The 14,997-nt window shown below is 45.2% G+C and overlaps 1 protein-coding gene across 5 annotated transcripts in view; it reads right to left on the minus strand.

The window, feature by feature from the left end:
* The window catches only part of LOC110501509 (protein TANC1), a 180,963-nt gene that overhangs the window by 94,563 nt on the left and 71,403 nt on the right, over positions 1 to 14,997 (minus strand). For all 5 annotated transcript variants that reach the window (XR_005038794.1, XM_036958878.1, XM_036958877.1 and 2 more), the window contains exons 3-4: positions 14,510 to 14,719; positions 3,481 to 3,588 (exon numbers count right to left, since the gene is read on the minus strand). Coding sequence is in view for 4 of the 5 variants with exons in the window: in XM_036958878.1 (XP_036814773.1) it covers positions 3,481 to 3,588; positions 14,510 to 14,719 (318 nt within the window). In the remaining variant the exon portion in view is untranslated. The remainder of the gene's footprint in view (positions 1 to 3,480; positions 3,589 to 14,509; positions 14,720 to 14,997) is intronic.

Below are 14,997 nucleotides of genomic sequence, written 5' to 3' on the forward strand. Positions count from 1 at the left end.
CAGCTAATTAGTAGTGTGTTAAAGGGTTGGACTGAAAACCCACAGGACGGTAGATCTCCAGGAAGAGGGTTGGACAGCCCTGCTTGAGCACATGCAGGGTTAAGACAACGTTGGGCCCGCCCCTCTCCTGGAAACACATGCTGGTGGCAGAGTGCAGGGGGGGGGGGGGGGGGGGGCTGGAGGGGTGCTGGGGTCACCAGGCCTGCTGTGAAAGGAATGTCAGGAGGAATGTTGCAAGCGGGGTTAAATATGAAGGAAATGTACCAGGAGGGGGTGGGGTTGGCCAGGCTATTTTGGGCTTTGTTTGATGACACAGAGAGCCTGGGACTGACCCTACTGGAACCCTCCAACAAATGTACCGTGTTAGGAGCATGCGCAGCGTAACAGAGAGTAACACGCTGTGGCTGTGTTTGAGAAGGGGAAACAGTGAAGCTGCTCAGCAGCAGCAACCCAACGCTGCGCTGTTTCCAGCGGAGCAGAGCAGCCCAGTCTGAGAGTTATTGTGCATTCCAAATCAGAATAGGGTGTCATTTGTGACGATGGGACAAGCTTAGCATCGGAGCCACGACTTTGAACCGGCGCCCTCCCTGTCCCACGGTAGCTCTAAGACTCTGAGCCAACTTCCCCGGCCCCTCCAGCCCTGGTATGTTCCAATCCACACGGGCTGTGTGTCTGTGTGGCAAATGGCACCCTAATTCCCTTTATTAGTGCTCTACATATGACCCCTATGGGCTCTGGTCAAAAGTAGTGCACTATATAGGGAATAGGTTGACATTTTGGATGCTCCCATGACTCTGACCTACGCTGGGTTTCTTCCAATTGTTACATGAGCCAAATACAATGAGAGGGCATCTCAGAGTTCCCTGACTAAATATAACAGCCCACATTCCATTTACAGCCGATGGGAGGAATTAAAACTCCACCCTGTTCTGGAAATCAAAACAGAGCAGTAAGTGGAACACTACCCTTACCCACACAAACGCGGACGCACACACGGACAGGGACAGACGTGCGCTTGCAAACACACACACACACACACACACACACACACACACACACACACACACACACACACACACACACACACACACACACACACACACACACACACACACACAAGCAGATGAATCCACATCACACTCCAATCAAACCAAAAGCTTGCACAAGCCTACTGTACACATTGAACCACATGTTAACAAAAAGATGCCTTCATTATGTTCCAAACACGGAGCGTAGCAAAACAGCCAGACTACACAGGAGGAAGGGGAGGACCATCCTCCTCAGTGAATTTCAGGAAATATATTTAGTATAGCTTTATCTAAAAAATAAAAAAAATTGAACTTTTTCATGTTTCACTATTTAAAATGTTCTTTTTTTTAGATAAAGCTATACTAAATATATTTCCGTTAAATAATTGATTAAAACACACTGTTTTGCAATGAAGGTCTACAGTAGCCTCAACAGCACTCAGTAGCGTAGCACCATGGTGTAGCCAGAGGACAAAACTTGCGTTCTCTTCTGGGTACATTGACTTCAATACAAAACCGAGGAGACTCATGGTTCTCAACCCCTTCCATAGATTTACACAGTAATTATGAAAACTTCTGGAAGAAATCATCCAACCGATCAGAGCTCTTGCAGCGTGAACAAACATGTTGTCCACCCAATCAAAGGATCAGATAATGAATGAAGTAAAATGAAGGGGAAGCAAGAGAAAAAGAGAGAGCTATATTTTGTTGTATATTTTTCACTTTCACCTACTACTTGCTGTACACTGTACTACATGATTGTACTAACGCGTTAGTTCTAGTAGCTATGTTGCCTTTGACGTTAGATAATATGGTGACAAGGATGTAGGCTGTGTGTAGCGGTTAGCGGTTATGGTATGAAGGTTTGGCTTGGAAAGGTTATTTCTCCTGGTCACAATCAGCTGTTGTGTTGTGCACAAGCGAAGGGAAAAGGTGAGAGGAGGAGAGACGTAGATGCGAGAAGGAATTATTCAACGAGCAAAGTGATCATGCTGTTTGTATGTGGCTGCTTTGAAAGTGAACTGTGTTTGTGGGTGATCAGGGGTGTAATCATTCCGCTGATTCTGTTGAAAACTTTTCATAAACGGAAACAAACGGAACGAAATGGGGATAAACATACCAGAATTGATTAAATAGAAACTCTCATACACCCTAGATCAGATAGATGCAGGCAAGAGTGTGCAAGGCGGTATTCAATGTGTCACTGTCTGTCAACTTGATTACACACATTTTTCTCTTGACCTGTGAACCTACGTTGTAAACTTTCATTAATAGCCTAGGTTATAGCAACCTCATGATAGGTATAGGGAAAATGTGAGTATCATATAGTAGCCTAAACCTATCAATGTTACATTGAACTGGGTGAATGGAATATGAATGACAGTCATCCAATATGCTGTAATAGAAATAAGGCTAAGCTCATAAAAAAATTATCCTCCCTCATCTGAAACAGCACCGACCTCCACTTGTTAGAACAGCACTCGTTGCTAGATACACAATTACACAGACCACTCATACAGTGGTTAACACTCCCATAAAACAAACACAAACCTATGCATAACCCCATTATACACACACTTTGTGTATAACACACACACACACTCAGTAGAAAACACACTCTTTAGAATACACACTCTGTAGAACACACACTCTGTAAAACACACGCTCTGTCGAACACACACACTGTCGAACACACACTGTAGAATGCACACTGTAGAGTACACACTCTGTATAATACCCACTCTGTAGAATACACACTCTGTAGAACACACACACTGTTGAACACACACTCTGTCGAACACACACTCTGTCGAACACACACACACCGTCGAACACACACACACCGTCGAACACACACACACCGTCGAACACAAACGGTACAATACACACTCTGTAGAACACACACTCTGTAGAACACACACTCTGTAGAAAACACACTCTGTAGAAAACACTCTTTAGAACACACACTGCAGAATACACACTCTAACGAACACACACTCTGTCGAACACACACTCTGTCGAACGCAAACTCTGTCGAACACACACACTGTCGAACACACACACTGTAGAACATACACTGTTGAACACCCACTGTAGAATACACACTCTGCCGAACACACACTTTCTCGAACACACACTCTGTCGAACACACACTTTCTCGAACACACACTCTGTAGAAAACACACTCTGTAGAAAACACACTCTGTCGAACACACACTCTGTCGAACACACACTCTGTCGAACACACACTCTATCGAACACACACTCCAAACAGCTCCGGAGTCAAAACCCTGGTGAATTCCAGAGGATAAGACAGACAGAACCAGTGTCAGATTCAGGACTTTAAAACCCCTAGTCAGTCTTTCTCATTCCATCTCCTCCAGTGCCTATCACAGCCAAACCCCATAGAAAGACACACAGACACACACACAAACACCCAGAATACACTCACCATTGTGGGAGGACTCTGTCTTGCTGTCAGCCACTTTCCTCAGCGCTGAGATGATGGAGTCCCCGGGAACGCGAGGGCTCTCCACATACTTGGGCTTCCTGATTGGACCTTCAGGCAGAGCGCAGCAAGAGAGAGAGAAGGGAGAAAGATAGAGAGAGCGAAGAAAAGAGAAAGAGAGAGGAGAGAGAGAGAGAGAGAGAGAGAGAGAGAGAGAAGAAGAAGAGAGAGGAGGGAGAAAGATAGAGAGAGCGTTGAGCGTTCTCGCAGGATTCACTTTTTCCAGATGGGAATTCGTTGCGGGACGGGCTCGGCAGAGCTCCACTGTCTGACAGCCCGGAGAGAAAGAGAGAGCTGCAGATACCCAGCAGTAACAAACACACCGGCCAGCTCCGGGGAATGCAAACTACTGCAGCAGGAAACCACAGCAATTAGCCTCGTAGAAACTTGGTGACGTGTGTGTGTGTGTGTGTGTGTGTGTGTGTGTGTGTGTGTGTGTGTGTGTGTGTGTGTGTGCGTGTGCGTGTGTGTGTGCGTGCGCATGCATGAGAGGGTGTGTGCCTCTGCGGTAAGGTAAAGTGTGCGTTTGTTGGCATGTATGGGAACAGGAGAGAGTGGTTTGCAGAATGAGGTCCAGGCTGCGTCCCATCAGGTGTTGTTTCTGGGACAGGAGCTAAGGATCCTCAGGAGGGTCTCGGTTCTGACCCCCTTGGTGAGGACTACGGAGATTAGTGTACTGTTGTCTCTCTCCTCTGACTGACAGGATTAGAAACACCTTATCCCACGGCACACTATTCCCTACATAGTGCACTATATTTTACAAGGTCTCTGGTCAAAAGCAGTGCACTATATAAGGAATAGGGTGTAACTTGGGACGCATCACTGTTCCCTGCCTGTCTTTATGATACAACCGCTGTCGCACTGGCCACGCCGGAGGCATCGCTCTGTAGCAACTGTAGTGTGTGTGTTTTGTGTGAGTGTGAGTGTGAGTGTGAGTGTGAGTGTGAGTGTGAGTGTGTGTGTGTGTGTGTGTGTGTGTGTGTCTGCACTCACACCCCTGATCCCAGGGCACGGTACAGGGCCAAGCCATTCAAAAGGAGGCTGCCTGCTATTCAATTCTTCCTGTGACAGCAGCACTATCAAAGGACATCTCTGAACCAGCATGCTTTCACACACACACACACACACACACACAGCCTGCCTCTCACAGCCATGAAAAGACAGCATGATGGGCCATGAGAGATGTTTCTACAAAACCTAAATGTGTATTGCACTGGCAACAAATATTATGAGTAAACAGCACATATTGTTTGCCTGAGGGCATCAACCCTGAGCAGAAAGTCTTTCAAATATAAATATAATAAACAAGTGTCACTAAGACATAAAGACAAGGAGGATAAATACTGATCCAGGTGAGCAAGAAACCTGTCCAAAAAGCAGTGGGGGAAAAACAACGAATACCAGGAAGTAAACTTCAAATCTATAAGAATGGTATGCATTCCTTCCTTCCAGATTGACCTACTAGAACCCAATCTAGTTCTCCTCTGGTGTTCTAGTGACTGCATGTGTAACCCCAGTCATAACAGAAAGATTAGATGGGGAGAAAGAGATTGCCGTTTCCCATTCCCACATCATATCCACCCCCACCTCTGTGTGTGTGTGTGTGTTTGCGTGTGTGTGTCTGGAAGTGTGTTAGCTCTCCTTCCCTCGGACTCAGATGGAACATTGGTCCGGCATGTGCTGTGCTGCTGTGAAACCTACTCGCTTCCCCCATCTGTGATCTTGTCCTCAGATACGGTTCCAGCCAGCAGCCAGCAATGTTAAAGCACAGGAACCAACCACCGCTTCAGCTTGATTCATACTGCCATCTATGGATATAGGACTTGAAATGCATAGAGCGTAGCCAGGGCTACACCGCCAATGCTGTGGCATGTGGTAATCATCAGGAATGTCTATTTGTCCTACGTCAATAGCACTGATAAAACTATATGAGATATGCGGGTGTATGTGAGTAAATTAGAGGTATTATACATATCATAGAAGAAAATCGTCATATTTAGAGTGGAAAACAGTGCATAAAGATGAGCAAAGAGCACCCAAACAGGAACCAATCCAGTGACCGAGCATGGGAGCTGCCTGGAACTAACGTTCTACAATGCCAGGGAGACAGATGTTTCTGGAGCACCACCAACTAGGCTGGATCTCTTTCAACTAAACCACATGTGAGCTGAAGTCTGAACCGGTCTGATTTGTCTGTGGCTGGCCTCCATCAGGAAGGACCTGGCCAAGTCAGCTTCCTCCGACCAGGATTTCTGGAAAACTTGGGAATTTTCTGAAAGTTTTTGCAAACCTATCCTCAGCCAAGAAGCTGAAGTTACTTGCATTTTTTTGCAACCCTACCAAGTCAGCTTCTTGGCTGAGTTGGCAGACAGTCTGCATAAGACTCCATTTATCTGTGGACAGTCAGGCTCTACCTATTAGGAGAAGTCACACAGAGCCAATTAGCTAGGGGGAAGAGAGGAGACAGACCACGCTGTTTTAGATAGTAGATTTACTAAGTCGAGGTCAAAATTCACAGGATAATCACCAACCCACCAATGCATTCACTTCCTTCAAGAATTTCATTTCTATGCATACAGTATGCCATGATGATGTGAATAATACAAACCACATGCTTGAAAGTTGAGATATTGTCAAAGGAGTGAATCCACTCAAGCAGAAACCAAAATGTGACTGTACTAAGATCGAATCAAGTGAAAGGGCTCGATAATGTAGATGGTGAGGTATAGCTAGCTTAGAGACAGAGGACAAAATACAGAGTTTTTTACACCAAAATCTCATCTCCAAGACGTAAGAGTCTTTGATGTTTCCCTGGACGCCTTCATCAATGGCTGCCTGCCCCCTGAGAACGCCTTTAGAGCGTTAATATTCTGCACTGAAGGCCTGCCCAATGAGAAATTGCATTGTTAAATAAGCATGAAAAGGGCTGGAGAGTGAGTGAGTGGGGGTGTTGAGACATTGTAAAGGACAGACCAAGGAGGAGAAGACATTACGCCAGCTTCTTCTGTCTCTCTTAAGACTGTGTGCATCCCAAAAGGCATCTTTTCCCCTACACAGTGTACTACTTTGACGGGCCTTGGCTAAAAGTATAAGGGTGCCAAACCACCATGTTCCTCTTCACAGCCTCATCCAACATAAGAGCCTGTCTCTCTACACTTCCCAATCCCCACACAGACAGACCACCCCAGGACCCAAAATCACATCGACTCTCTAAGCCAATCATAACAAATTAAAATGCATGAGCCGAACTCGTTGCTCTCAGCAGACCCCTCGCAGAGAGGACAAATAAGTATTATCTCAGTGTGATGTCCTCCAACGGCGACCATGAGCTCATCACAGCAGGGGAAGAAAGCGGAAAGAAACAGAATTGAACACAGAGAGGGTGGGTGGGAGGGAGAGGAAAGGAAAACGCCATAACAACAGTCCTATGGATACAAACCAGGGTCGTATTCATTAGCACAAACCATAGCAAAACATATCAAAACTTTAACAAAAACAGGTGTTTGTTATTGGACAAGTTCAGGTAGTCCTTCTCTGTTTCACTCTGTTTGCTTCTGTTTTGTGCCTAATTAACACAACCCAGGAACAAGGCAGTTTATTTACAAAGGACATCGATGGTGCTTTAATTCAGCAGAACTGTGATGGTTCAGTGGGTTTTAAAGGCCTGTTACAAGGGACAAAAATGGGTGGCAGGACACACAGATGTCTTGCCATATACAACACAATGCTATCCATGATTCGATCCTGTGTAAACAACACACTATCAAACAACGGCCTACTATCTAGTGTGTGTCTTCCTGGTTGATGAACAAAATAAGTCTGGAATCCAATGTGGACAAGAGATAGTAGACACACTATTGGTCCAGAAACTTGTGTACCTGAGAGACCAGGGCCCTGTTCGAATACTTCCATCCTGCAGCTTTCCTTCCTTGAAATAATCACAGATCTGAACGGGTTGGATTGGTGAACATAATACGGTAGTCGCCTTGTTTTCACCTATACAATCACGTAGAAATCTAAGCTTACCTCAAGGAAACAAGGAAGGAAGGGTGCATTTCTGAAGTATTCAAACAGGGTCCAGCTTCCTGGCTAGGAGTTTACCCAAAAAAGGGTGACGAAAACAGGGCAGAGGGGGGCTAGACAGTCATATAGGGGTGAGGGGGCATACAGAGGAGCCAAGCAGAGTGGTCTGGTCTCAGGAGAGAGAGAGAGGCAGCCAAGCGTGATCTCACTCTGCACACTGGCTTTCTGTGGTGAAGCTTAGAGGGCCATGCCCACTGAGCTGTGCCACACACACACATAAACACGCATGCACGCGTACACACACGGCCGCCTGTCACTCGACCTTAGACAAGTGAAAGCCCTCCAAGGTATGCACATGAGCTATTACGCTACATAAACAGAGTTCAGAAAAGCACTCAAATGTTAAAATATTGTCCGGTCGGTTGATGTCAATCCCTAATGAGGAACGGGGTGATTATCTACGCTTTCAAAAACATCTTTAATGAGCATTTCCACATTCTTCAAGATGGACTCTGACTTGTTAACGTTTCAACTCTTCATGAAACACAACACGGCTCTTTGTGGCAACAAGAAAAGGAGGCCGGACAATACCCTTCTTTCTGCTGTCGGGACGTCATTCTACAGCTCAGTAGTGAAACAGAATGTATTCAGACTGAGATAAAAGACGGTTGGAAATAAAGATTTGCAACATAATGGATCCAGTTACAAGTGTAAGACATTGAGCATTGGTCAATTCTTTTATTACACAAAACAAATGGGGAGAGCAAGACACAGATCCCATAGTGATAAGCTATTAAGGCCTCCTCTTTGCCCTTCTATTATAATACACCCATTAGGCACCCTAGAAGAGAATTACTTCATTATATTCATGTTTGACATGCCTGTGTCATGATAATGACATGAGCATACATAGGCTACTTACTATTTTACTCATAACCGTTATCATTCTGGATAATGCAATGCATTTCTGAAACTAACCAGTATGGGGGAATTGCAAATAGGTATAATGCTTTCTACATGTTTAATAGTCATGTCTATTCTCACCCTCTCTGTTGAGCTACATTAATTATGCATGGGTAACTGCTGGGAATGCATGGTCTTGAATTTCTGAGAAGAAAAAAGGCCAAAGTCAAACATCTTGACATTAGGTGCTTCATAAAAAACCTCTCTTCTACAGTATAATGTAGGCTTTATTGAAATAGTCGACAATTCAGACAGCAGTGGCCATTTTCTTGTTATCCATGAACTATCTGAAACAATGGGTTTTGAAGAAAGAACCCTTCCTCAGGCACCATAGTATTATTATTCAGTATATTCATAGACATTTGATCTCTATTGGTCCTCGTCAAAAGGGAATAGTGTATGATTCGGGACGCATCATATAGCCTTTCTACCACAGCCCCCAGAAACACATCGATATACCCCCGAGGCAGGCAAGTAACTCCTGAGCTAATACTGTAGAGGTGACTTCAGGAGATGTCTCCTCTGAACATACTGTATGTCATTGGCTTTGAAATGAAATTGCATCCCCTTGACAGAGACCAAAAAAGATTTGTAAGACCCGATGGAAAGCTAAAGTAATGACAAATGTTACCAGAAGGAACATTTATGCTTTTAAGTATAATTCATCATTTAAAATGTTCAATTTTTAAAATAGGAAACCAAACAGTGATTTGGATGAGAGACAAAAAACAAAACAATTTGGCAGGCAGGGAGGGGGAGAGCGGAGGGAAAATGAATATTGAGAAAACATTTCGCAGAGACTTGAGCATGGAAAAGAAAGTCGGCCTTTATCAATATCAGTCATAATTATGAAAATCTTGTGACAGATCCAGAGGGTTATATCCGTTCAAGAGTTAACCAAACTGAAACCTAAGTATTAAATTACCTGTATATATTAGCCTATATTATATTCATGTATTTGGTATTATTATCAAATGTAGTGGAAAACACATAGCCATGCTAAGCCATTACTGCTAAGCCATTACTGCCAAGCCATTACGTAGTTTTTTTTTATAAACCTTTCGGGATGGTAAAACGCTTTCAGTGTAAACTTAAAACCAGATAAAAAGTATGTAGAAAAGATCATGGAACTATATATTTAAAAAACTGACAATTATCAAAATCAAAGGTAGACAGTCATGGAGAATAAAAAATTCCTGACTAAACATTCAGGAGAATTTTTGTCACGGAATGGGGCCCCCACTTGATTTTGTTATAATGTTCGAGTCACTCAGACAGCATAAAACCCATGGCAAAATGTGTAGTATTCCAGGAAATTGGCTTTTAAAAAGTTGAGTTTTTTTCTCTACCCCAATGCAAAAATGTTGTCTCTCTGCAGCCAAGAGGAGGGCCTCTAAAATGTTTGGTGGCGCCATTGGCTATGCCCACTGCCACATCTACCAACTAAGCCCCATTTTGATCCATAAAACACCCTGCTGTTGTACTTAAACACCACCCGTCAGCCCTTATGACAGACACAGTGCTCTATCAATTCTTTGTTGACATGAATTCAATCTTCTCTGCGTTACCTATTGTACCAATATCCTGTCTAGTGACTCCACCTCCTTCATGTGACATTGCCAATATTTACTATTCATTCAATCCCTTTGTTCTCTTCAAATCAATAGTCCCTCAAGCAGTACTAATGTACAGGCCTACCAATCCATGTATTTCCTATTCTGATATCCCTTTCCAATTGCTTTCCTGTAGGAAAGTGGTCAATACACTTTCCTACATTTAGGTACTAAATCAAGATTGTGAACATGTACCTTTTGAAAGGATACACAACATTAAGGACATTGTGTTGTGCCAGGGGAATGGCAACCGTGTCCCTGTGCTTGTTCTCTTTTTGTCGTTCAAACTCTATTTCTCTCTACTCAATTAGTCTGATGTGGTATTTGCGGGGAGGCTAGCCTGACTCAAACATTTAAGTGGCAGCTCCTCACTCACGGATACCGTTGGGTGAACTTTGAGTGAACTATGGACGGCTTCTCTTTGTATCTCTCACTACCCGCTCCGAAGCGTAGATCTGTATCACTCCACTATGTGTCTCCATACAGACACTGTGTGATATCCTAGCACTGAACTTAAGGAGACTGTAGAGTGTATCATGGCAGCAGGGTCTTCTCACATCCATCAATAGCAGTGGCCAGTCAGGGTTACTTACACGCCTGGACGGGCAAAGAAAGAAGACTTAGATGAACCTCTCAGACCCGATGATGATATAGATATCAAACTGAGAGACCCCAGTGCCAAGAGTCCTGCACCGTGCTCTCCTTCCCATCTGCCTGACTCATTGAGATAAATAAAATAAGTATTTGAACCATAGAGAAGTGGGGCCAAAGCTCCCCATCAAAGCGTACAAGTTTAAATGATTTCCACGTGTAATGGCCTACGAGGGACCTTCTCTGCCCAAGCCTCATTCCATATAAATACAGATTAAAATGATAAGCAGCCTGAGACGGCGATAAATATGATATGAAGTTATGAACTGCCGTTTTATGTTTCCCTAAAGCGCATCATGATGGCTAAGTATAGGCCTAATTGTTGCTCACGTGACTCAGCATGTCCATTCACTTAGCCTCTCTGGTTTACACTCCACTCTATCTCCTTAGTTGAAATTCAATGACACTAGTAAAGCCTGAAATTGGGATGGAAGCAGTGCTGTTATTGGTCATTGGGATGGAAGCAGAGCTGTTATTGGTCATTGGGATGGAAGCAGAGCTGTTATTAGTCATTGGGATGTAAGCAGAGCTGTTATTGGTCATTGGGATGTAAGCAGAGCTGTTATTGGTCATTGGGATGGAAGCAAAGCTTTTATTGGTCATTGGGATGGAAGCAGACCTGTTATTGGTCATTGGGATGGAAGCAGAGCTGTTATTGGCATATCTGGGGGGGGGGGGGCTGGACGGCTGATGAGCATTTAGATGTGTGTATGTACGGCTGAGAGGAGATGGGATGTTTGAATGTTGCTCATGCACATCCAGTCCCCAGAGAGTCATCAAGGAGATGGAGACTGCCGGTTCAGAGCTCAGAGTGTTACTGGCTGGTCTGTGGTGGAAGATGAGAGGCAGCAGAAAAAACGTTGAAGGAACACTGATGGCACACACAGTGACCCGTCATGACCAGAGGAGGTCACTGTGGACCTGCCCAGGATTTCATCATGTCCCACGGGCAGTTAGAGCAGAACCAGCCTCCTTCGGACCTGTAAACTTCAGACTGTAAACTGGAGGTCCTGTGCAACACATGTCTGCGCTGCTTTCGTTGTAAGCTCTCTGCTTAGCTGATCAAAGCAGCAGCAGCACCAGGACCATGTGGCTCAGGCATTCGTCACACTCTTAATTGTCATGCAGTGCTTTCTGTGATGTTTATGTGAAGTCTTCATGAAAGGACGGCCATTAAAATCAAGCCTTCCGCCACAACGCTATAGATTCTCCAATCGGTCAGGAAGTGAAGCAAGTCACAACGTCGTCGGGAACAGAGCAACCACTTCCCATAAATGTCATAGTGGATGGATGAGGAGGAGTATGGGGGTAGGATGAGCAGCAGGGTGGGTAGAGAGAGACGGGTTGACTAGCGTGGGGGGGAGACAGGACAGGATGTGGCTGGCAGAGAGCCAGCCCCCCCCAGCATTCCTTCCTGCGCTGAGTTGCCGGGTGCTCAGTCATGGTAACTCTAGGCATGTTTCTGAGCTGCCCGGATGAATCAGCACAACCAGCTTTCACTTACGTGCGTCTCTCTCTCTCTCATTCCCCCTCTCTGACATGACGTCTATATAAGAGGATAAGTCCCTGGGTCATGGCATTTCCCTTTGGAAATACATCGCTAAACTACAGCAGAGTAAACACACACACTCTCCCACGGTAGGCTTTCGCTATGGGTTGGCGCTGAAGGTATTTGACCAAAAGAACACATTCAAGATGGCAACCATGTTTTTAGTGAGAGCTGGGATGTTTCCTACGGTAGGGGTGTGTTTATTAACCGTAGGTGCAAACTCTCCCCCTGCAGTTTGACACTTACCTGTGAACAAGAAAGTGGAGCACCGAGCCTCAACCATCCCCCTTTCCCTTCTTCTCTGACCCCATCTTAACTAGTTCTCTCCTCTGCTATACCCCTTTAGTCCTTCATTACCTTCAGAGTGCCTCCATAGCAGTGTGTGACTGTAATGAACACGGGCCTCGCTCTTCACTCTCTGGTCACCTTCACAAACCCTGTCCTCCCTCTCCCTCTCTTTCCCTCTCTCTCTTTCCGTGTCAATGTGCTTTTCATCAGAGCTGCCTTTAATGGGTTTAATACAATCATGGCAAATACCAATACTGCCTGGAGGATAGAGAATAAAAGGTGTTTTTAAGTTTAGTAGGAGGTGAGTCATTGGGTACTGTGCACTGCTCAGGCAAACTACTCAGGCAAACTTACAACACATTCAGATGTGGCTTTCACATTCCTTGACCTGACTACGGTTTTGCTTGGCTTTAACAAATACAGCTACCGATTCTTGTTTTAGCACAATAAACTTCAGAGTAAGCATATTTGCAGACGAAGGCTCCTTTTGAAAACAAAGTTAATTTGCATAACATATGCTGCTTGCTTTATAATACTCACTAGTCCAACATTCGAATCGGAGAGTACTGTGTGGAGAGATTTGGTGAAAAAGAGCATAGCAAATGAGGTTGAGAGGGGAAAAAGCTGAGGCAACCACAATCTCTCAAATGAAAACAGTCTGGATCAGAGAGTATTATTCCCAAGCTAATCTGTAGCTGAAATTAGAACAGGATACAACTCCCCCATTAGAAACCTAATTTGAAACAGGCAAAAATATACAAAAATACAGTTCCAATTTCCAATACAGTTGGTTGGGAGCGAGTGAAATGTACCTCATCCGCAGAGATTTCCACATTTTCAATCTCCAAAATAAAGGTATGTTACTGACGATAAATCTAAGCATTTGCTTGAGGTGTAGAAAATATTTCAGCAACGACCTTAAACAGACAGAGCCTGATCTGAAACCACACCAGTGGCCTAGTTGTATCGAGAAGCCAACAGCATACTAGCCAGCACATCTTATACTAAAGGCTACATCAAAGCACAGAGCACTCAAAACAAAGAGTAGACACCACACAGATGAGTCCCAGATGTGAGGCCAGAGTGACCACTTAAAGGATTTCTATCCTCTTTGCTAAATCTTCACAAAACAAAGACTCCAGATACAACGGCCCGGGCTGCTTTGAAGACGGCTGCACACGCCCGCAGCTGTTGAAGCCATGTTCTCAACACGGAGAGGGAAGGGGGCAGAGGAAGAGGACCGACAATGTGACCCTGTGTATACACACGCCCCCGTTAACACCCAATCGGGTGCTGACAAGCTCTGTCGTTGTGAAGACCACCATCCTGACAGAAGCTGATCAAATAAAGAGGGAGAGATGGAGGGCTGAAGAGGAGGGATACCGGGAAACAAACCCTTTACCCTCCTCCACCCTGTGTCACTCAAACACACAGGACCCACGTGGAGATGGAATACAGTGCAAACGCTGAGTGGTCTTGTTTTTCTCCTCTCTTTTCGACAAGCTGTTTTTCAAGGATAACAACCGCAAGGCAGCGTGACATGTTTAGTGGGAAAAGCTGGAAGCTACCGAAATTGTGGTTGAAAGCGAAAAGGATTGTGGATCCTCAGGCTCCCATGTGTCAGATGTTCAGCAGTGACACAAGAACAGCTAAAGCAAGACAGGAAACCTCACTTTCAGAGGACGTCCACCGAGACTGAACCAGTCCCAGCCTGGGATGAACACGGCAGAGACACGGCGGGGAAACAGTACATGCTCATAGCACTTCACGCCTGGACTGATAAATGTCAGTGTAGGGGTGTATGTATTGCAGTAATAGTAGTGCTGTAAGCCTAAAAGTGAAAGAGGTGAGGTGAGGTGCAGTTGGAGGCAGTGGTAGTGCTTACCAGGGGATCTCTTGCTGGAGCGCAAGGGCATCATGTAGGACTGACGAGGCAGCAGGGGAGATGAGGGCAGGGACATGGACACGCCCTTGGCCAGGCTCAGTCTGAACACATCCTCTGGGACATAGGGCTGGTGGAGGCTGCCAGGCTCATGGATTTGGTGTGCACCTCTGCCTGGCGGGCACCTTCGCTGGGCACTGTGGAGATCACCCGCTGAGGAGAGAGGATGGAGGACACTGTTAAGGACATCCTTCGGCAAACTGGATTATAGAAGCGAAGCTTTTACACATCAAATACATCAAACCTTTCAAAATCTCCATGGGGCCAAAAACCGATTTGAGATCAGATATTGCCAGACTTGTGGACTCTGAATGTCTAATGTACTTGAAGGCATTCAGACAGCAGAACGAACCTATCCTCCCAGGGAGGCTTTCCCCTAATGCTGTGTTCCGCACAGTCAGATGCAGTTGGTGGAGAGCTGCTCCTGGACA

This window comes from Oncorhynchus mykiss, chromosome 22 (assembly GCF_013265735.2).
Source record: "Oncorhynchus mykiss isolate Arlee chromosome 22, USDA_OmykA_1.1, whole genome shotgun sequence".
Classification (NCBI taxonomy): domain Eukaryota; kingdom Metazoa; phylum Chordata; class Actinopteri; order Salmoniformes; family Salmonidae; genus Oncorhynchus; species Oncorhynchus mykiss.